General features: G+C 39.7%; 2 protein-coding genes across 3 annotated transcripts; both read left to right on the top strand.

Annotated features, from left to right (window-relative positions):
• The first annotated feature begins 5,341 nt into the window (after positions 1 to 5,341).
• On the top strand, positions 5,342 to 12,877 carry LOC131351090 (potassium voltage-gated channel subfamily G member 3-like). Of its 2 annotated transcripts, none has more exons than XM_058386273.1 (2): positions 5,342 to 6,491; positions 8,902 to 12,877. In XM_058386273.1, the coding sequence occupies exons 1-2, from the start codon at positions 5,863 to 5,865 to the stop codon at positions 9,545 to 9,547; spliced, it is 1,275 nt and encodes a 424-aa protein (XP_058242256.1). In that variant the 5' UTR covers positions 5,342 to 5,862; the 3' UTR covers positions 9,548 to 12,877. The 2 variants fall into 2 exon arrangements, with proteins under 2 accessions (XP_058242256.1, XP_058242255.1); XM_058386272.1 differs by having other exon boundaries at positions 5,348 to 6,521; positions 8,902 to 12,876.
• A 6,683-nt stretch (positions 12,878 to 19,560) lies between these two features.
• On the top strand, positions 19,561 to 23,179 carry LOC131351091 (cytochrome c oxidase subunit 7A-related protein, mitochondrial-like). Its single transcript, XM_058386274.1, has 3 exons — positions 19,561 to 19,719; positions 20,852 to 20,986; positions 22,443 to 23,179. Exons 1-3 carry the CDS (start codon positions 19,648 to 19,650, stop codon positions 22,584 to 22,586), a joined length of 351 nt encoding a protein of 116 aa, XP_058242257.1. The 5' UTR covers positions 19,561 to 19,647; the 3' UTR covers positions 22,587 to 23,179.
• The last annotated feature ends 1,304 nt before the right edge of the window (positions 23,180 to 24,483 follow it).

A 24,483-nucleotide genomic window follows, 5' to 3' on the forward strand; every position in this document is an offset into this window, starting at 1 on the left:
TCAAACAAAAACAAAAAACAAAAAAATCTTTGTTTACATTTATTCACTGAGGTTTTAAAACTTTCATTCAAGTGTTATTTTAATAAGCTACTTCCACTCTTATTTTTTTTTCTAGAATCTTAAGCCTTTTTTTAATTTTTTCTTGCATTTATTTCCTAAGAAAGAAGCAAAATGACCTGCTAAAAAGACTATGTAATGCTTTATGGACTGTTGGAGTGCTTTTGGGCTTTCATGATAACTTTTAAGGAATGCAAATGAAGTCGATTATGCAGAAGTCACAAATTAATAGCCACCACTGATGTCACAGAGAGAGAGAGAGAGAGAGAGAGAGAAACAGTGATCAATTTCAGTCTAGTTTTGGCTAGTAGCAGGTATGTAGCAGTAAGCACTTCTTAACCTCAAAGTCCATTTACCTTTTAGACTCTGTGCTTGTTTTCCCATAATGATGTGATGATGTTTACATATTTTACTCAGGTTATAGGGTATGGCCTTTTACAGAATGAAGGGACAAAGTTTTGAGGCTAATGTTCTGACCTTTACCTTTTAAAAACTTTAAAAAACAATAAAGTAACAAAGTCTTCAAAACCTGTCCATACTCCAATTCCTCTGCAGAAGTAAAAGGCCACAATCCTCTGAGTGACCACTCCCACAGACACCCTGACATCTCTCACCTGCACACTTATTTCTGTTCATACCCAGCTGCAGTATTTTCTTGTTTGCCACACATTTAGGCTGGTCAAATAAAATTCCAAAATAATGAGTAATGTGAACACGGATAAGAGCATTTTTATAATGAGCAGTTTTCATGTTTAGCCTGCTAACTTGGTCATAACAAAAAATGAGTGGTCTGACCAAGCATGAATAAACTTTGCCCAGCAAAAAAAAAAAAGAAAAGAAAAAAAAAGGAAAAGGAAAAGAAAGTGAAGCAATTTGTTTCTAAAAGCCATTAATACCTTTTACACCTGAGTTCAAAATGGGGTGGATCAAACCCAGGTCCAGAAGGAACACATTGATTCTATTGAATTCAGTTTTATTTGTAAAGTGCTTTTAACAATGGACATTGTGTCACAGCAGCTTAACAAGCATGAATATAAAAATTCAGAGTACAAATTACAAAGTTTACACATGTTCATTTCTATTTATCCCTAATGAGCACGCCAGAGGCAATGGTGGTAAGGAAAAACTCCCTGAGACGATATAAGAAAAAACCTTGAGTGGAACCAGACTCAAAAGGGAACCCATCCTCACCTGTGTGACACAGAATAGTGTAATTAAATCATTTTCCTTCTACATCTCTATTTAGTTAAGTGGAATTGTCTGCTGAAGGCATCAGATGTTCAGTGATGGAGACCCAAGCATAAAACTGACTGTGGCAACAGCAGTTCAAGGCCACCACTATGATCTTCAAGTGCTACTATTTATAGCAATCCAGTGTATCTCCAGACTCCATTTAGAGCCATCCTCAGCAGCAAGTGATGAGACTCAAACCAGAAGTAGTGCATCAGGATGGATCAGGCAGGTCTGTAGAACAGAACCAGTCATGAAATCTGGGAGCTCAGGAGTAGGATGTGTAGCTCGAAAGATAGATATAAATTGGGGGGAGGGGGCTGGGGGGCAGAATATTAGGTCATGTATGATCATGTAATGGCTAAGGACAAGGTTCACTTTGTGCAGGCAGGGACTCCAACTAGACTAGCTATGACAGCATAACTAAAAGGGAGGGCCAGAAGGTGACATAAAGATGAGGGCTTCCTGGGGTCTAAAGCAGCCAGCCACAACAAACCTGAGTCTATGTGTGAGAGTGGAGGCGGGGGACAACATCCGAACATACCAGTTCACCAAACACTTTATACCCATTAACCCTCCAGATCCACTCCTTCAAATAAGAAAAAAAAACATTTATAAAAACCTTGACTAAACAAATGTGTTTTCAGCCTGGACCTAAACACTGAAATTGAGCTCAAAACACTAATTGGAAGGCTGGACTTTGTAAGAAACAGCTCCGCCCCTTGCTGTAGCCTTTACTACTTGAGGTACTACCACATAGCCTGCACCTTTTAATAGAAGTAGACATGGTGGATCATAAACAAAAGAAAAATGTTTGCTCAGGTACTGTTACTGGAACATCCAATCAGTAAAGCATTACAATAATCCAACGTAGAGGTAACCAAAGCATGAACTAATATTTCAGCATCATGTAGTAACATTATATTTCTTATCTTAGCCATATTTCTGAGATGAAAGAAGGCTACCCTACTGATATTATCTATATGAGCTCCAAGTGAAAGACTAGTCAATAATCACACCAAGGTCTTTGACTGCTGAACTTGATGAAACAGAAAGACCACCCAGGGTTACTCTGTAATTAGAAAGATTACTTCTGGCTGCATGTGGTTCTAATACAAACAGAATAATAAAACAGAATCTTGTGGAACACCAAACTTAAGCTTAGTGTGAGCTACAAACTGATATTGATCAGTCGATAAGTCAATGACGCAACACCAGCAAGGAGACACAACCCTGATCAGAGACGGGTCATTTGCCACATTAATCAGCACTGTCTCTGTGCATTTATGAGGCCTAAGACCTCACTGAATCATTTCATTAATCTTATTTCTGTGTAGATATGAGCATAACTGCTGTGCTACAACATTTTCTAAGATGTTGAGGATAAAGGGGAGGTTTGATATTAGCCTATAATTGGACTGCTGACAGGGGTCAAGATCAGGGTTTTTTAATCAGGGGTTTAATAACTGCCTGGTGGCTTTGGCCATAAGATGAATAGTTATATCAAAGGTGCTACATGAGACAGAACTTTCTGTAGTGCTGGAGTCTGACACGCCTGACCTAAGTGAATGTTTACCCTGTGAATTTGTGAACCTTGGCTTTTCTGGTGTAACACAGATCATTTAATTTATCATCTAATTATCAAGCTAGTCTGATGTGTTTTTGCACCCTGTCCACATCAAGAAACTGTGTATAAGGTTATGGCTTATAAATAAATTATATATTTGCTCAAAATGTAATGAGCTACTAGCTCATACTAGCTTATACTAGCTCATACTTGCTCCTGATTAATAGTAATGAGCTAAACCAAAGACCTCAACAACCTACATAAAAAGAAGACGAGGAGGGGGGCAGACCTTTGATCTCACTCAAAACGTTAATTGTCAAGTCATTAACTTGCAGGCCAAAGATACAAATTGAAAGGACCTTTTTATTCACATCTAACTGCTGGTCAGTGACAGAACGACACTGGACAGACACAGCCATGATTAGTACTGTGCTTAATTATGCAACTGGTGATCTGGTGTAAGCTTTTATTGAGACTGGGCTCATTAATAGGAGACAGCAGTAAGACATGGCATACCAAGCACTGAGAAAAGATAATTAAAGGCACGAGGAGCCATGGATTTCCATTATGTGCCTAATTAGTGCTCGTGGCACCAGGATGGCTGACCACATACACAACCTCCTCAGCAACTGATTTTTTCCCATGTGAGGCAATAAATATGACAAATAAATATTTCCTGTGCTGGCCACTTAATTAATGTGTTAACGGTCTTTCAAAAATGGTGAGGTCTCTTTGATTTCTGCTTACTGATCAAGTGGACAGTGTTCATAATAGACAGATATTAGCTGATGAAGGCAGCTTTTAATCATAGATTACAAAAACAGAACAGACTTATGACCTGAACATTACATTTATTTTAAATATGTGAATGATCAGCTGTTCAGTTTGTACCTTATATCTGCAACAATACATTTTGTTTTAGTTGGCCGTTGTGGAGCTGTTTTTAAAACATTGATTGGAAGATGAATTTAAGTCCCAGCACCAACAAGCTGCCATACTGGATCCTTGAACAAAGCCCTTAAGTAAACCACTGATCTCACAATCATTCATGCACAAAATGCAAGATTTCATATGAATAAAGTCTTTATGATTTTGCAGTCCTGAGATTTTGCCAGTTTCTGAGTAAACTAGAATATCTTTTGTATATGCTCAATTATTGTGAAGTGGCTAGAAACTGGACTTTTTTTTTTTTCAACCCATGCCTACAAGAACATTGATCTGGTTTACATTTTCATAATAGTGTATTAGCACCAGTTTACACAGTAGTTAGCCAAAAGTGTTCTATCCTTTTGAGTTAGAAATTATTCATTAAAATCTATTCAGTCTGTAGTGCTTTGATGCTATCTTAGAGAGTCAGACTACACTGAATTCTGTTTGATATAGTTACAGAGAAGAAAGCAGCTTTCCTTCTAGTCAAAGCACTTCAGCATTAATTCATTCTTTAAATAAACATTTTAATTAAAGGATTAGCAAACAGTTCATTTATTTATTTGCTTGGGATAATTTATTTGCTTGGGATAATGCCCCTGGCAGGAGCTGGAGGTTGCTTATTGGATATTTTAAATATCTCTAAGGGAATATTACCATAATTAATCAAGCAAGGTTATGTAGAGTGAAATTTAGTTCAGTTTTACTGCAAACTGAATTAAGCTTTCTTGGAAATTAATGAAATGGGACACATTTTTGAAATCCCTATCACATGGTTTGTTTGGATTGGACCTTCAGTTCCATCCTCAGTGAAACATTTCAATGTTTTTTAGTTGTAGCACACTTATTCATGGGGTCACAAAAATCAAATTTGAAAATTAGAAAATTTTCATTTCAAAAACAGTAACAGGACTTGAGAAACATTGCATCCAAATCCAGCATCAACATATTCTAATAGTGTACGAACAAACTAGACTAAATAAAATTGACTGCACATAAGGATGGTAGCCTAAGTAGCATCTTATAATGCATTTCCTTTAGCAAGACCAATTACATCTACATACAGCAGACTAACAGTAAACAATTCACTAAGTAAGAATCTGTTGTAGGCCTAAGTATTGTTTTTGTATTTCCCAGTGTTATCCCCTCCTTAAGCTGTGTCATAAAAACACAATTTAAAGCACTTTATCACTTCACTATAATTGTTCCTTCATGTTTACTCACTCCATGCATTGTATATAAGCCTGTCTCAATACAACAGATGTCCCACTATACCTGAATTCAAATGCAATAAAGATCCTGTATCCCTGGGTATAATTTTAAGAAGGTTTACAGTAGTGGCTGTCAGCTGGGTATGAGACGGCTACATTGATTCAAAGATGATTTTAACTTCAGTTGGATCAACGTGTAGGTGGGAGGAATGGGCCAAAAAAAGTCAATTGCACACGAAGAGAGCAATGAGGGAACACGGGGAGGAGGCGCCCTCTAGCTGTACTGCTGTTCTGCGAAATCTGCTGCTGTTCCCTAAAACTCTGTCTTTAACCCGTTTGGCTTTGGATAGATGTGCATGTGCGTTCAGTTACCAGTACATAGTGTGATTGATGCAATTTAACCCTAAGTATCTATAATCACACAATCTGTAGTTTAGCTCTAATCTTGAAGATAGCATGAACGTGCGCTCGCGTGTGAGTATGCATGTGGTTAAATGTCCGTGTACACGTTTGTGTGTGTGTGTGTGTGTGCGCGAGCGCGCGAACGCGCGCGCCTGACATCACTCCTGCTTTCCTCGAGTTGACAGCGGCACGGTGACGCCTCAGTGAGACGCTGTGCGCGCGTAACGGTGCGCGCCTCCGTACTTTCTTCCGCGTCGGCGCTCGCGTTTCCAAGTTTGCTCTCCGAACCTAATCTCCACGGAGACTGCATAGGGGTCTTTAGAGCTTTTGCCAGCCTTTAGTGCTCCATTTGAAGACGGCCAAAACATGCGCTCTGAGACTAACGCGCAACGACGGAGTTTCTCCATCTGCCTGCAGTTCGCCAAAATTGGCACTTTTGTCTCGTGTGCTCTCTGAACGCTCCCAAGGATGAAGTTTGGCCAAAGCGTTTGCATCTTAAACGTGGGCGGCACGCGGTATGCTTTTCCCATGGATGTGCTGAAGGACTTCCCTCTGAGGAGAGTGAGCCGCCTGCACAGCTGCGCGTCGGAGCGAGAGGTGCTCGAAGTGTGCGACGACTACGATAAGGAGCGCAACGAGTTCTTCTTCGACCGTCACGCTGAGGCTTTCGGCTTCCTTATGCTCTACGTGAAGCACGGCAAACTGCGCTTAGTGCCACGAATGTGCGAGCTCTCCTTCTACAACGAGATGATATATTGGGGTTTGGAAAGCTCACATCTGGAACTGTGCTGCCAGCGTCGTCTGGACGATCGCATGTCCGACACATGCACCCACTTCACCGAGGAAGAGCGCCGCGTCGAGGACAAAGATGACCAAAAGGAGCAAGATCAGCGGAGGCGGCGAGGCACTGGGCGCGTAAAGGACGCCAAATGGCTCGAGAGCATGCGCAGGACCTTCGAGGAGCCCGCGTCCTCAGTGGCCGCCCAGATTCTCGCTGCCGTCTCTGTCCTCTTCGTGATAGTGTCCATGGTGCTCCTTTGCGCGAGCACTCTGCCCGATTGGAAAACGGCCGAAAGTAACATGGTGGAGGAGCACAGGTACACAGAGTCTATAGACCATCCGGCCGGGTACTTATGCCTTTTTTCTAGTCTCTTTCATGCACGATGCACTGCTGATAAATTGTCAAAGCACGTTTTTGAATAGTCCTGTTTTTGCTGATCATGTGCATGATCTCTGACCAAGACAGTTTTAGAAACCACACACTACTTCACGTGTCCAAGCCAGTTGACTTGTGTTTTGTCTTGTGTTTTTGTTACAGTTTTTAAATGTTCGTCTTTTGTCTTCGATCATGAAACATAAATCAGTCAACGTATCAACCTCATGGTTGAATGAACTTTTGATATCTCTAAACGCTTCATGTTTAACTAAATCCTGCGATTTTGGAGATTTAAACTGATGTTATAACATGCATTATATATACATTCACTGCACTTAAGAACATATGGCATTAAAATGTTCCCCCGGTGTAGTGAAAGAAAAGAAAATAAAGTAAATAAAGTAAAACATCATCTATATGGCTAATTTGGTCATAATCTTTACTGCGCGAATTCATTAATTCGATCACAATTGCCCCTGTCCAAGGTGCTGAAGCGTCGTTGTGTTCATGTGGGCCATGGAACAAAACCCGGGGAATAAGTACTAGAACGAGCAATGCATGGTACAAATTCCCGTCCATGTAGTGTGTTACTTGTGTAGTGTGCATTCAGACTTATTGTAGGAAACATAATTAGCTCTTAAGGATAACTATTATGTATTTTACACTGTTTGTACATTGAAATAAAACAAAATGTAGTTGGATAGTACATATTTCCAACAATATAGGTGTGAACTCAAAAATGGAAGAAAAAAAAAATGTTGTATAGACATTATTTTTATAGTAGTTCGGTGATGTATCAAACAATTACATTATTGATTAATGGCTAGGTGGATTGAATGGGTAAAATTCACAATTAAGTCTGTCACTGTACTGTTAAATATGTAGCATATCATAAGAAATTGTTAACATTTAAAATCTTATTAATGTTATAGCTGTGCAATTAATTAAGTTCAATTCCTTTCACATTTCTGGAGTTGTTTTCTTCTGTCCTTTTAACCTCTTCATGTGTCTGTCCTATATCTATATTGCCACGTGGACTGTTCTGAAGGTGCTGGTGCTGGTACCTGTGGAGCGGCCAGGCTTTTCTATGTCTGTGTGTGTTTGTGTGTGAGAAAGAGAGAGAGAGAGAGAGAGAGAGAGAGAGAGATTGTGTGAGACAGGTCTGTTTAGGTGATGTCAGGTTTGTCATTCAAACAAACAATGTCATCCATACATGATTGAGGATGTAACTGTGAATTCTCATTGTAAAAAAATGTGTTTTTATTCCAGTTCAGTGCTTGCACAGTAAGAATTCTTTAAATATGGACATGTGCTCTCTTTGACATCACCATTAGTTCCACATCACTTGGCATAAAGATTTTACCTGGTTAAATATATCACCATTTGCAAGTTAGCCAAAATTGGGGTATACAATCCGTGTTGAGGATTTAATTTGCTATAGACTCTGTCAAGTGGATGTGAAACTTCCCTTATAAGATTGTCATCTCTAGTAACAAGACATCTCTAGAAACATGCTTCAGCCTAGCTCATGTTACCATGTGTCTGTTAACTCCTTTTCAGAATGCCCAACATCGCGCTGATCATAGTAAAGAATCATTAACTCCCCTCACTGGGAACAGTGATGTTAAAAGTGCTAAAAATAGAAGTTGTTATTGACTGGGCTCTGAACTGGACCTACACTAATTCCTTTTGAATTGCTGAAGTCTTGAAGACCTAGAAACACTTTAACATGCTTTTATGCATTTTTATTAGGTATCAAAACAGAAAACAGCAATTAAATGGGTCATTTTACATTTGGCATATTTGATCAAAACAGCTTTGAGATGCTGTTGTTGAAAAAAAGTATTTGGCTGTCTTTAATCACTATCATCTATTTTATTAAAAACCACATACACTAAATCTTGTTAAATAAAATGGCATTATTAAGTTGATGAAAAATGTTTCTAGGTCTTAGAGAATGTTCCGACATTGCATGACTAACACTGTAACAGTCTCCACAAGGTAATAATAACTCAATTTCACACCCTAATGAACTTGATTGTTTATCTTGTGTATAATGTCTATGTTAATCAGGGATTAGTAAATACTTATTTAGTGTGCAGTTTTCAACCTGATTATCATTGTTGAACTTTCATCCACAGCCAATAGTCTGAAGAGGAAATCTCTTTTATATAGTGTACCAAATAGATGTCTGATTCATAATTGGGTGGCTATGATTAAAATTTAATTACTCTGCTTAGCAGTTCATATTGATCAAAATGCTTGCTACAATAAATGTATGCTAAGTCAATGGCCTTCCCTTTATTAATGACTCTTTCAAATTTCTCTCACATAATTGTGCGTCTGCTTAGGATCATCGAGGCGGTGTGCATTGGCTGGTTCACAGCAGAGTGTATCGTGCGTTTCCTTGTGTCACGTGACAAGTGTGAGTTTGTGCGACGTCCACTGAATATCATTGACCTGCTGGCCATAACGCCTTACTACATCTCCGTGACCATGACAGTCCTGACTGGAGAGAACTCGCAGCTGCAACGGGCTGGTGTGACATTGCGTGTGCTACGCATGATGCGCATCTTCTGGGTGATCAAGCTGGCTCGCCACTTCCTGGGCCTGCAGACGCTGGGCCTGACACTGCGCCGATGTTACCGTGAGATGGTCATGCTGCTGGTGTTCATCTGCGTAGCCATGGCCATCTTTGGGGCCCTGGCCCAGCTGCTTGAGCATGGCCTTGACCTGAAGTCCAGCAATGAGGAGTATGCCAGCATCCCTGCCGCCTGCTGGTGGGTTATTATCTCCATGACGACTGTCGGCTATGGAGACATGTACCCCATCACCGTGCCAGGGCGTGTGCTAGGAGGCCTTTGTGTGGTGAGTGGCATAGTGCTGCTGGCACTACCCATTACTTTTATCTACCACAGCTTCGTGCAGTGCTACCATGAGCTCAAGTTCCGCTCTGCTCGCTGCACCAGGAGCCTCTCGGCTGAATTCCTCAACTGATTGTCTCTCTGTCAGACTTAACATGGACATGTTTCTAATCATTATTTCAACAGATTCAGTTGGTTCTCTCAGCTCAGTGAATGATCTGAATCAGTCAAATATCTGGTCTCAGGTTGAGCTTAGGGGCTTGGTCTTAAATGAGTTTACATATGTCTAGCCCATCTGGTACTCAACTCAGTCCACTGAGGAACTCAGTGTCTACAGGGATTAGTTCCAGCCCTGCTCCACATAAGTTCATTTTACTAGAAACACAGACTGGAACACATTCAGTCACGTCATGTGTGGTGGTGCAAAGTTGGAACAAATACTGTGGGTGCTGTGTCCCTCCATGGTCCAAGTTGAGAATCCATGGTTTACCCAGCAAGTCCACCCCTGACATACACATTTTCAGGAAGTAAGGATTCACTCAGCTGTGCTGTTTTTACAGTAGTGACAGTTACTGGGCTTTCACAGTCGTAGGGAAGGCTACCATGGAAACATTGCCTTTCAGTCCAGATATCCCAGTCAGGGGCAAACTACCGGAACTGCTGGTGGGCAGCTTTGACTTGTCTACCAGAAGCCTTTAGCACACTTGACACAGAATAAAAAGCTTCATCCTTCCACCCAGACAGACAGTGCACTTCATCCACTAGACTTGGCATGCAGCCACTGAAGGTTTTTGCTTCTGAATGTCATCTAGAATGTCAACCTACAGTTTTGGCAAATATACAGGAAAAAAACAAATTAAACTCATTTCATTGAGTTTTTTTTTTATTATTATTATTATAGCATTGTTTGTATTAAAACAAGTTCCCAGAGCTCAGCAGTCCAGCTTTTCCTGAAACAAAACATTGGGTGGTTATATAAGGGTGAAATGTGCAAACACTCATTGAAATTATTGTGTAAAATCCAATGATGTGTGACACAAAATCTGCAGGGATATTGGAAAAGCCAACCGTGTGTGTGTGTGTGTGTGTGTGAGAGAGAGAGAGAGAGAGAGAGAGAGAGAGATAAAGAGAGAGAGAGAGGGAGAGCGCAGTAGAGAGGATTGATGCTTAACTGTGTAGGCAACTGTGCAGCATCGGCAAATATGTAAAGTGGAAAACAGAGAGCTGCCGAATGAGAACACTGATAGATGGTTTGATTTGCCATGCAATACATATAAAGCTCTCCCAATTCACCACCCATTCTAGCTCAATATGCCGTTATGCTTAAGCAGTGAAGAGATTTGAGTATTGTGATATATTGTGACAAAAACTGCTTTTCAAAGAGAGACCACTGGAGGGTTTAAGAATGAGCCTAATACCCAGTTGCCTGAAGGCACAATCCTGTTGTCATAAATGAATTAGGTTCAATAAAGGAGTTTCCTGAGAAAACGTTCCCATAGGAAATCATGAATACAAATAACGAGACCAGAATTACATAACATAATGTACCTGACAGTAATCTTACAGGGCTAAGCATTCTGTTCCCTTTATCTCTTCATTATTATTATTATTATTATTATTATGGGTAAAATGCTCCTTCTCAGAGTAAAAGATAAAAAAATTACTGACCAAATTGCATGTAAATTAAGTTAAGCTAAGCAGTCTAAATTTCATATCAGATGAACGTCTCATTTCAAAGCAAAGCGAGGTGTAATATCACACCCAAGAAACAGGTGAAAAGGTGAAAAAAAGCAAATTCAACTTTACTGAGACTCACACTCTGTAAAAGGAAGTGAGCACCACAAATTCACCTCATATCCAGCTATGGTTCCTCAAAATGGGTAATACTCCTCCCTGCTAATGCTGTTATTGTCACTAATGAGCATCTTTATTCATTTGCTGTCATCTCACTGCTTTCCTCTTGAGAAACTGATGTCTTGATTGGAAGACGATCCATTCAGTGGGAATGAAGCTGTATCTGATGTGCCTGATGTGCTATATGGTCCTTTATATTTTATCCTTTTTGACAATTAAGCCCCTGTCACTTGGGAGGTCTAATTTCACTATTCTCTCTCTCTCTCTCTCTCTCTCTCTCTCTCTCTCAGTCATCTCTCTCTCTATCTCTCTCCCTCTCTCTCTCTCTTCGCCTGATGCTGCTTTTTGCTGCCTTTCCCTTATTTCTGTACAAACACAGAGATGATAAAGCTAAAGAAAGAGTGTGCAAAGCCAATTTTCTGACTCCAAGGTCACAATGAACGACTTTTCTCTCCATAACGTTGAAAAGCCAGTTCAATATATATGGTAAACATGTTCTGTCAACCAAACCCTAATGAAAAGCTCAGGATTTCAATTAAAATGAATGTGGCCATCGATGTGAGTGCCAAAGGTTGTTTATTCAACTGCCCTCTTAAGCCATGTGATTTTATAAGGTGGATCATTTACTTAATTGATAATACTGCCAGAGTGCTCACAGGATGTATAAAACATTCTTCAGTGCTATTTTAAAATATTCTGAAGAATGATATTCAGTATTTCCCTTTAAAGTTTTTAAGGACATTTATAACTCTATTGACTCATGGAAATCTTTAAGTAATCAGTATACATACTGGGTTACAGTATGTTATGTACAAATATACCTTTTTATACTATTCATTTTACTGATAATCTAAAATTCAGTGCCAATACAGAAAATTGTGCTTTAAGATATTGTGTTCTCATACTGCCACAGTTCACTGTGATGAATCTACTGCCTACTGACTGTATAATTTTCTGTCATTTGTTATTTTACTTATAACCTCATGCTATGTCATTCACAGAGAAACTCCAAATGTATTCACTGGAACCCACATTTGTGTAGGTTTTTGGCATTTGTGGACGAAGCCTGTTGTTTGCCACATTGTGCAACAATGTCCACAAAAACTGAAAAGTAAAACTTAAAAAAAAAAAAAAAACAAGACTGTTTTTGAAAAGAAATGTAACGAAAAATAAACCTTTATAAAATGGAGTTTCTTCTAGGGGAATTTCGGAACTGAAGGTAATTTAGGAGTATTTTGTTATAGGCTATTAATAGGTAGGTAGCTAGGCTACTTTTGTAAAAGTCTAGTTAATCATAATGTCGAAAATTCTTGAAAGTAATCTTTTTTTTATTGTTTTTAGCGCTCCCTATGTTTTTAAAATAGAGACTCTATTTTGTATAAAGTAGCATAAAATATGTGTCTGTAAAGGCTGAAACAACTCTGTGATAAACTATGAATAAATTTATCCTTGATGGTTAAATGTGATGGTCTCTCTGTTCATTTTATGGATATTTTATTTTATGCAAATTGTATTGCTTTGAGAATTCATGCAGATGCAGGATGTCTGAGAGAGTTAAGAGTTAAGAATTAAGCAGTGGAAGATGTAGGTTAGTGAAGTCATTTAGTCAGTATGTTGTGAAAAATGTGATGTCTCTGTGTTTGAATTCTGTCTATAATATACTATGATCCAAAATAAAATTCAATATCTTTTTTACTTTATAATCTTTTCTAGGTTTTCTGACTGCAAAGATCATGTTGGCTAAGGACCCAGGTTCTAAAGATGTCTATATCCTTGCTTCATTTTTTGTTTACATTTATGGCATTTGGCAGACGCCCTTTTCCAGAGCGACTTACAAGTGCTTTGAGTCTCTATTGATAAATACATACTGACACTGGTTCACTAGGTCACAGACTAAGAATCCACCACTCTAAAAACTCTGCTGAGGTAATATAGCAGGAAAATCACACCCAAAAAAATAAGTCAGTCAGTTCCTCCAGGATTTCAGTATTCTGCCATCACAAAAATGAATGCAAAATCAAACTTCTTAAGGAGTTACCTCAGATTTTCTACAGATTTGGACTAAGCTGTATTGTGTCTCATCAACACATACCTTCAGTCAAAGCCCTCTTCAATAAATGTATTGAACATGAATACAGCTATTATAGAAAGTAATTATATTTTAGTCTTCGCTGGTAGTAGTGAATTCTATGCTTGTAATTTTGTCAATTTAAGTAGTTTTCTACAAAACACAAAAAGCTTAGCTCAAGTTGCATTGCAGATATTGAAGAAAAGCAGCAGAATAATCAAGCATTTCAGGCCGCAATAATTAAAAAAAAGAAAAGAAAACTGTGAAATACGAACAGACTGAGTAATTTAAGTACTTGAGGTAGAGGTAGGTCTTTAGACGTGGTTTGAAGATAGCCAGTGACTCAACTGTTCAGTCATCCAGGGGAAGATCATTCTACCACCTAGGTATCGGAACAGAGAAGATGCAAGAAAGAAGATGCATGCATTTATGTATGCTGAGAGATGGTGGGATTAGTTGAGCAGTGCTGAAGGATCAGTTAGAGCTTTGAGGTAAGTGAGTGCTGGTCCAGTTTTTGACTTTGTAGGTAAGCATCAGTGTTTTAAATCTGATGCAGGCAGCAGGGGGAAGCCAAGCTATAGGACTGTAGCAAATGGAGTGGTGTGGGAGAATTTTGAAAGATTGAAAATAAGTCAAGCAATGGCATTCTGGATCAGTTGCAGAGGTCAAATGGCACTCAAAGGGAGACCTGCCTGGAGTGATATGCAACAGTCCAGTCTCAAAGTGACAAGGCTTGAGTGAACAAGCACCTGAGGCACCTGTGTGGTTAGAAATGAACATTTTCCTGTATGATATTTCCTCATGCAGAGAATAAATGTCACTCTTTGATCAAGATCAATCCTGTCAAAATGTTTGCAATGTACCTGTACCACTGTTACAATAGAGAGACAGATGCAGGTGAGACTGTTTTAATGACACACTGGCAAACAAATCCAGATCAATCAAGGCAATCTCAGGGTCAAAGAACAGGCACAAATCAAATGTTCAAACAAAATAAACTAGACAAAAATCAGTAACTAGTGACCAGAAACTAGGTAGACTATGGCGGGGCTTACACACTCTATATGGATGACAGTGACCAATGTTTTAAAATGTATAAAGAGCATAATAAATCTGGAAATATTTACCCAACCGAACTCACTGGTGAGGCTGAATAGTCTGTCAATTGAAATAAAAACTGGTATAAATAAGAGACATAGTTTTCATGGTCATATTTAACATTTCCCTGACTGCTCAAGACTTGGCTTCCTTTTACAAAGAGAAGATTGAGAAAATCTGCCAGACCTTTTCTTCTACCGAGACTATGCCTAAATTACAACCAGGATTCCCCTTCTTCTTAAATGTCACATTTTCAACCCTAGCAACAGACAAGATCCTACAAGTCATCCTGCCCTGCAGTCCTACCACCTGCCCACTGAATCCAATCCCTTCCACAATGCTCTAGACCATCTTGCAAGACCTTCTGCCCTTCATCACTACAATAATCAATGGTTCAATAGCATTTGATCATGTACCAAGTACCTACAAGACAGCAAAGGTTATTCAGATACCTGCTCTGGATCCCTCAGATATCAGCAACTACAGACCGGTATCACTTCTCTTTTTTCTTTAAAATCTATTCACACTCTTCACCATGACTGTGTGGCCTCCCAGAACAACATCAGCATCATCAAATTTGCTGATGACATGATAGTCATTGGACTGATAATGGGAGGCAATGAGTCGGCATACAGGAGGGAAGTGGCTGACCTAGTGCAGTGGTCCCAGGACAACAAACTGTTTCCAATCAACCCTAAGATCCCAATCAGTCTGGCTTCAAAACAGCACATTCCACAGAGACTGCCCTTTTGGCTGTCACTGAGAAATTAAATGCTGCTAGATCAGCCAAGATGTCATCGGCCTTAATCCTTATCAGACTTTTAGCAGCATTTGACACAGTCAACCACAAGACTCTCTCTGTCCACCTCAAGAATCTTAACATTGTAAAATGGAGGAGATTGACATCTGCACCACACAGACTTTCCACTGGTGTCCCACAAGGCTCAGTACTTGGTCCCCTTCCTTTCTCCCTCAATACTCACTCACTTGTGAAGTTATATCCTCACATATGGTTTCTCTTACCACTGCTATGATGATGACACAACTTATCTTCTCCTTCCCTCCCTTAGACACCATCCAAGGTGTTCATCGAGGTGACTGCTGTTCATCCGAGGTGATTCATCCCCAGGTCAGGATCTTGCAATATTCAACAATTCACTGATCTCCCATATGGCCACTGCTTGCAACCTTGGAGGTAAACACAGATAACTGACTGTCCTTTTCCTCACTCATTGCTAATTTGACATGCTCATGTCAGTATCTTGTTTACAACATCAGAAACATTCAGCCATTTTTATGCAAATAGGCCATTCAATCTCTTGCCATTTCAAGCCCGGACTACAGCAATGTGCTGCTGGCAGGGCTACCTCTGAGTGCAATTTCACCTCTGCAACTGGTCCAGAATGCAGCTGCACAACCTGTTTTCAATCTTACAAAATTCTCCCACACCAACCAATTGCTGCACTCCCTCCACTGGCATCCAGTAGCTGCACACATCCGATTTAAAACACTGATGCTTACCTACAAAGCCAACAGACCAGCAACCTCTTATCTCAAAGCTCTTATCACTCCCTGCACTGCACCATGCTCCTTCAGATCTTCTAGCACTGCTCAACAGGTGCCACTATCTCTCAGGGTACAAGGTAGGTATTTAGCTAGACTCTTATCTGTTGTCAGAACAGGTGAGTTACTGGCTGTTTATTTATTTATTTATTTATCACTAATACTAATGCTACATTAGCTAACCAAACCTTAGTCTGCAACCTAGTGAACCAGTATCAGTGTATTTATTGACAGACAATTCCAAGTTCGAGTTCATGCTCTGAAAGTGCTTTCTGAATGTGTAGTCTGTTAAAACAGCTCATGACAGAAATGGATGTAAAATGCTCAGTAAAAATAAATTTACTCTCAGTCTCAAATTGGTCTATTTAATAAAATGAACTATGATAAAACTCTCGCACTGAGCATGTATACTATAAATTAATACAAGGGAGTTTTCCTCCTTTGTTATGATCACATTACACATGAATGCATTTATTTCTATTAATAATAAATAGATTACATATAAGTGGTGTGTATATGTGTACATAAGTATATCATATGTGACCCAGGCAGAATTTGAGTTTACCTTAGACAGGTAGATAGATAGCATGAATAATGTGTAGAGAGTGCAATGTAAACATGGAAGTCATGCATGTGCAGAGGTAGACTAGGTTCATGTTGTTCGTGTGGTTCCTGTCACATTTGTAAATGGGGTATATGTGTGTGTACATGAATGCAGAGGTAGACTTTAGTCTCTGATGTTATTTGCATTGTGAGTGTGTATGAAGGATGGGGTAGAATGGGATAGTTGACTGTCAGGATCAGAGGGTAATCTGTAGATGCAGTGAAGAGGGTTGAGGCAGTGAATGGGTGTCATTCACAAGCCTAATGGCCTGTGGGTAAAAACTGTTGTTCAGACTTGATGTTCTGGCTTTAACACTACTGTGGTGTCTGCCTGATGGTAGGAGTGTGAAAAGGCTGTGCTGGGGGTGACTATTGTCCTTGATGATGGGTCTGGCCTGGTGCAAGAATTTGAAGCTGCTCACTTTGTCCACCTCTGTCTCACCAATATGTGATGTTGAGTACTGCTTCCTCCTCCTCTGTGGATCAACAATCATCTCCTTTGTTTTGTTGACATTCAGAGAGACAGACTGTTGTCCTGGCACCACTTCACTAGGTCAGCCACTTCCTTTTTGTATGCTGACTCATCGCCTCTTGTTATCAGTCCAATGACTGCCGTGTCATGAGCAAATTTGATGATGCTGGTCAGGGGCGATTCTAGGATTTTCATTTAAGGGGGGGGCTCAGCCCCCAGTGAGGGTGTAATAGTAAAAATAAATAAATAAATAAATAAATAAATAAATAAATAAAATTAAATAAAATAAAGGTTTGACTAAGAGGGTAGGATGGTAAACTTATTGCAGCATTCCACTGTATTGCATAGATGTGTGTGAGAGGTCTTCCTGATCTCTCACACACACACAAACACACACACACTTCCTCGTACTGCAATGCCGCAGTCTGCGGATTGAAGAACGCACTGAAAGATGGGGAAGAGCCGAAGTCTGCTGCCATTTTCATATGACATTTAAAGGGGACTGAGACGATCACCAATTTGTGTACAGTTTATGGAGAATCGCAGAATTTTAGGAGGGCTGAGTAGAAATGTTATTGTATTGAATCATTGTATTGTATAGAATGCTGAGCTATATATAATCAATAAGCAGCATTCGATCATAGCTGTCCCTATTTTTCATGTGGGTGAGGGCAGTATGTATTGTTGTGTCCTCTGTAGATCTGTTCGTTCTGTATGCAAAATAAAGAGGGTCCATAGTGCAATGGGTCTGCACTCAATAAGGCAGGATGCGTTGTTTTTTGGCAGCAGTAGGATGGTGATGTGGGAAGTAAGGCTTGTGTGAGGAACGAATTGAAAATATCTGTAAAGACCTCACTGATCACCAGTTTCTGTCCAGGGGTACCCATCCAGGGATGTTGGCTAATTTCTTCATTTTCCCAAAAAACTTTGCCTCAACTGCAGATGGGACTGTGAATGATGGGCTCTGTGTGCTCCCACCAGTCAGTTTAATACCCAGTGGTTCATTGTTGAGAATCTCAAAACGGGCAAAAAAATTTCAGAATTTGTCAGCTGTAATGCACTGATTGCACCCCTAATGAACAAACTAATAAATAAACAAATAGTGGACAGAGGAGTGTACTGAGTTATAGAAAACTATCCCACTGTCCTTGTGGTTGGTTGTGCTGAGATGGAAATAAAAATATGATAAAAAAACACATGCCAGGAAGATTATAGATTATCATGCTACAAATATTATATTTAATTGGCAAGAATTACTCCCAACAGAGTTCAAAGTGGAGGTGGGACTGCATCAGGGATCAGCTCTGAGCCCCTTCCTCTTTGCTATGTTGATGGACCAGTTGTCAGAGGAGGTCAGACAGGAGTCTCCTTGGACAATAATGTTTGCAGATGACATTGTGATCTGTAGTGAGAGCAGGGAGCAGGCGGAGGAAAACCTGGAGAGGTGGAGGTTTGTGCTGGAGAGAAGAGGAATGAAAGTCAGTCGTAGTAAGACTGAGTACATGTGTGTGAATGAAGGGGAGGGAAATGGAACAGTAAGATTACAGGGTGAAGAGGTAAAGAAGGTACAGGAGTTTAAGTCCAGAGTAATGGCGAGTGTGGGAAAGAGGTAAAGAAATGAGTGCAGGCCGGTTGGAATGGGTGGAGAAAGGTGGCAGGAGTTCTGTGTGATAGAAAAATATCAGCGAGAATCAAGGGGAAGGTGTACAAGTCAGTGGTGAGACCGGCCATGCTGTATGGTTTAGTCACTGAGGAAGAGGCAGGAGTCAGAGCTGGAGGTAGCAGAGCTGAAGATGTTGAGGTTCTCTTTGGGAGTGACAGGGTTGGACAGGATTAGGAACGAGTACATCAGAGGGACAGCTCATGTTGGACGTTTGGGGGACAAAGTTAGAGAGGCCAGAAATAAGATGGTTTGGACATGTCCAGAGGAGGGAGAGTGAGTATATTGGTAGGAGAATGTTGGACATGGAGCTGCCATGCAGGAGGGAAAGAGGAGGTATATGTATGTAATAAATGAGGATATGGATGGAATAAATGAGGATATGAAGCTAGTGGGTGCAAGTGTTGATGCAGAAGATAGGGATAGGTGGAGAGAGATGATTTGCTGTGGTGACCCCTGAGGGGAAAAGCCGAAAGAAGAAGAAGACTCCCAACAGACTTTTTAGACCATGACATACTGAGCCATGGATGTATTCATTGATAGAGACTTCCAAGCACTTCTGTTAAGTCTCTCTGGATAAGGGTGTCTGCGTAATGCCGTAAATGTAAAATATAATTGTTACTAAAAAATATGCCATTTTGAGTCCGCCCACGCTCATGACGGGCTAAATCCGTCCTTGGTAATAATGCAAAAAAAATCGTTTTAAAAATCACATATTATAACGAGAACTCTACAAAGTGTTATGAACTCGTACAACAACAAAAAAAGGCCCCGTCTTTTAGTTCAGGCACACAGAAAGCCTGCTATGTGATTTCACTTCCGCTCAGCTGGGCCCTCGCTCTTCCGGTGTGGGGTGAAGCTGAAGCCGTGTGGTGTGGCGTTATCTCTGTTAGATTTATAAACGTTTGTCTCGAAATGTATTACAGAATCAGCGGAGTGACGGGGAAACTGACCGGATCTACACCGGCCAGCGCCTACTGCCCACAGGTACACACGGCCTCGGTTATTCTGGGAAGTCGGTAAACGTGACCTTCAGTGTGGTTTGTACAGTAGGAAGTAGCTTTAGCAGAGGGCTAACTGTGCAAGCTAAAGCTAGAGAGGAAGAGTTCACAGCTGAAACACTGATGAACATTTAATGTGTGTACATATGGGGAATTTAGTAGTTTATATGATGAGTTTAATTTAGCCTGGTTTAGGTTAATGAAGTTAATTGTGTGTAGGGAGAAAGAGAGGGAGTGTGTGTATTCTACTGGTGTGTGTGTGTGTGTGTGTGTGTGTGTGTGTGTGTGTGTGTGTGTGTGTGTTGATATGCTGTGTTATATACTGTATGTCAGTATCTGTGTGTGTGTGTGTGTGTGTGTGTGTGTGTGTGTATGTATCGTATCGTATCGTGTAGTGGTGTGTATCGTGTAGTGGTGTGTATCGTGTAGTGGTGTGTGTGTGTGTATCGTGTAGTGTTGTGTATGTGTAGTGGTGTGTGTGTGTGTGTGTGTGTGTGTATGTATGTATCGTGTAGTGGTGTGTATGTGTAGTGTTGTGTATAGTGTGTGAAAACCCTTTGTGTGTGTGTCATGTAGTGTTGTGTGTGTGTGTGTGTGTGTGTGTGTGTGTGAAAACCCTTTGTGTGTGTGTAGTGTTGTATAGTGTGTGTGTAGTGTTTTGTGTGTGAGTGTAGTGTTGTGTATTGTGTGTGTGTGTGTAGTATTGTGTATAGTGAGTGTAGTATTGTGTATTGTGTGTGTGAAAACCCTGTGTGTGTGAAATTTATGGTTTGTTCAGTGGTCAGTTATTAGTCTCGCAATCTATTCAAATAAGTAAGATTTATAATATTCTTTAATTCTAGTCTTTGGTATATTAGTATGGGGAAACGTTATTTATATCATCTTTCTATTTTATTTTATAGTTGTTTTTTTTTTTCTTTCCTATTTTATTATTTTGGCTTAGGGGAGTTTTGGTATTGGGTCATGTTGATGTGGGTCACACTGGTGGCTTCCATATTGACCTTGCTTTCATCCTGCTAAGACAATAATCCTTTCATGCTTAGCCTTTAAAGAGAAACAATTTTAACATTTGGATTATTTTAAGACTTCTGAATATAGTATGTATGTATTTTTCCCAGGGGCTGAAACCCACCATTCCCTCACAACCCACCCCCATGATCTTCGCCTTACCAACCAAGGTGGTGTCAGACGCAGGATCTACAGCCGAGTCTCTGGGAGTCAACAAGGTCCCTGAGCTCCAAAAGCTCTTTCAGGTATTTCACTGATTTCTTTCGGTTATTTATATTTTTCATGTTCTTTTGTTTCTTTTGTTCTTGGCTTCCCCCCAGTCTATATAATATCTGCATAGCATTCGCATATAATTTCCTTACACAGCTAGTTGCTTTCATTATATACAATTTGCAAAACACCAAATAAAAGTAGCCGTCAGTTGCGTAGAAATAAAAATCATAATCGAAATCTGTTAACAAGGTCCTGAGAGCTGGGAATGTTCAAAGGTTTCAGAAATCAAATAGTGTTTTGTAGGCACTTAACCTTGCGGATAGTGTATACAGACTTACAAACAAATTTGAGTCTAATTTCATATACTTAACTTTAAAGATATTATTTACAACAAGTGCTCCTCATGCTCACCATTATTCTGTATACTTTGTCTTAGCAGTTAATATCATGTAAAAAAATATTCCTGTTGGTTCTTGACTTTTCAGACATGCTGTGTGATAGAGCGCTGGCATGCTAACTGAAATCTAAAGCATGATTGTTGTTAGGACTGCAACTAATGACTTTGATCATCAGTAAATCTGTCGACGTTCTTCTGATTAATTGATTTGTGATTTTATTAAAAATTTACCCCCAAAACATTTAAAACTGTTCGCTTCCAGTATTTAAATTTCAATAACATGAAAGGTCATTAAATACAATGCAGTATTACTGATATGTATGTCTGTCAGTCTTGGATCGGAAGACAAATTCATTTTAACCACTTTTTTAGCCACCATCAGATAGGCAAGCTAATTTACATTTACAATATCAATACAATATATGTACATGTGTCACTATCCACTAACTTCTTGTAGCTACAGACATCAAATTCTAGGCCTTGATTCTCAGGTACACAACCTTGTCTGGAACAGCACCCCCTACCTCACCACTTTCTTTGAGATTTATGTTCCATCACAACCTGCGATCAGATAACAGCCTATACCTGCTAGAGCCTACTCAGTGAGGCACGAGGTCCCTTTCCAGAATGTTTAATCTGATTGTTCCTTAGTAGTGGAATGAACTGCCAAGCTCAATCCGAACAGCAGAATCTCTCACTGTCTTTAAAAAATGTCTAAAGACTCACCTCTTGCATGTAGAGTTAACTGCACCAGCTCTTACACTTTGACTCCTCTAGCACTCAATTAAATATCTCATATAGCACTGCTTGTATTTCCACTTCTGTAAATCATAAAAGCATCTGCTAAATGAATAAATGTAAATCGTTTATACATTTTACTACTTGTGTTTTTGTATATTTAAAAATATGCAGGCAATTGCATGCATTGTGTTTTTGAAGATGTTTTCATAAACTCATCCTTCAGTTCAGACCAGACTCACTCATTCTTTTCCATCAAGTTCTCACACAAAATACTGATATTTTTTTCTGTTAAAAACATCAGAGCAGATTGTTCCACAGCTGAATTTAACCACTTGTCACTAATTTCACAGAAAGCTGACGGCATTCCAATTCACCTGAAGCGTGGAGTCATCGACCGACTACTGTACAGGACTACGATGGGCCTGACGATCGGAGGAACCTTGTACTGCTTAGTGGCCCTGTATTTTGCTGCTCAGCCTAGAAAAGTTGAGTAACCCGAATAACCTTCCTCCCCCTGGAGCAATGAAACGGACCATAACGACTTTATTCCCAAAGACACTTTCCATAATTGCTTTGGTTCTGCAATATTTGTTTTCCACCTCCTATTAACCCTTAATTTATATGGCCCTCAAGAGGGTTTGCAAGTTCATGTTTTAGAAACAGGTCAAAACCATCACTACTCTGTGAATGACGAAGTTCAGGGATATGGTGTAGTTATAATAAATGCTTTGTGTATTAAATGCCATTTTCAGTTTGGGAAGCTGCTGCTTTGGACATAGGCACAGTGGCCTGTATGCACAGATGCTTGCAATGACAACAGTGTGAAATGATGAAATAAATGGGAGTTGTAAAATGTGATCAAAAAATTCTTGGACCAGTTTTCTGTTTTATCCAGAGCATACACTTACAACAGGCAATTATGCGATCTCAGTCTCACTGAAGAACATAATGTCCTTTTCAGATGCTTCTGTGTTCACGCATTTACATGGCAATAAATCTGTTTTCCTGTGTAATTTGACTGTGAATGACATACTTGTAACTTTTCTTGAGAAAATAAATATTTTGTTCATAAAAATGAAAGAATAGATTGAGTGTAGGAATTTGTTTGACTTTTCTGGGAAACAGTCCACTTCATTAGGAACACCAGTACACCTGTTTGTGATTATTTAATCTTTCAATCAGCATAAACTCCTGCAGATACAGGTCTAGAGCTTCATGTTCACATACAGACATTGGAATGGAGGAAAAGGTGTGAACTATGTGACTAACTCTGGCATGGTTGTTGGTGACAAAAGGGTTGGTCTGAAGATTTCTAAAACTGCCGATCTCCTGGGGTTTTCACACACAACAGTGTCTAGAGTCTAAACAGAATGAAAAAAAAAAAACATCCTGTGTGTGGAGAATCTGCAGGCTGGAACACCTTGAGCAGTAAACATCTCAGCATGCACAAAACATCAAACCTTGAGATGGATGGGATCCAATAGCAGAAGGCCACATCAGATTCCACTCCTATCAGCCAAGAACAGGAATCTGAACTTATCAAAAAAAAAAGACCAGATTACTTCAGATTTCTGTTCTTGGCTGACAGCATTGTGGTTTTCTGTTGTTGGAGCCCATCCACCACAAGGTTCGATGTTTTGTGCGTGCTGAGATGCTTTTATGCTCACCAGATTTGTAAACATTGATTATCTGTATCCTTCCTGGCAGCTTGAACTGAACTGGCTTCTCTTATCAACATGCCGTTTCCATTTACTGAACTGTCACCTAGTGTATTTTTGTTTGTATTGCATTCTGTGTAAACATATCAACACATCAACTTTGAGAACTGACTGTTAACTTGCTAACGAATCTCTCCTACGTCTTGAAGGGTCAAGTCGAGAAGCTTTTATTGTCATTTCAACCATATATAGCTGATGCAGTACACAGTGAAATTAGACTACGTTTCTCCTGGACCCTGATGCTACATAAAACAACACAGAGCTAAGGACTGAAAGAAAGTTGTCCTAACCACAGAAAAAGTAAAACAATACAATACAGGACAGATACACAAAATAGTGCCAACCAGTATACATTCTGTATAATATGTTATAACAGGTGCCACTGTAAAGAGATAATGTTATTCACTTCACCTGTCATTGGTTTTAATGTTATGGCTGATTGTTGTAGATGATGGCTGTTTGATAAGGACACAGACAAACACCACATTGTTTTGTCTTTGTCTTGTCCTCCATGTGCATTTTTTGTGTGCCTTTTTTTCATGTGCCAGGGTTCTCAGAACAGGTTTAAGGTCTATGGCAACCATTTCAGACTAGGAGAAAGTGCTTACTGAACATGCATGAATGAATAATTCATAAGGAACAGATTTAGTACCCTTTTAGTGACTTTATTTTA

Source organism: Hemibagrus wyckioides, linkage group LG03 (assembly GCF_019097595.1).
Source record: "Hemibagrus wyckioides isolate EC202008001 linkage group LG03, SWU_Hwy_1.0, whole genome shotgun sequence".
Taxonomy (NCBI): Eukaryota; Metazoa; Chordata; class Actinopteri; order Siluriformes; family Bagridae; genus Hemibagrus; species Hemibagrus wyckioides.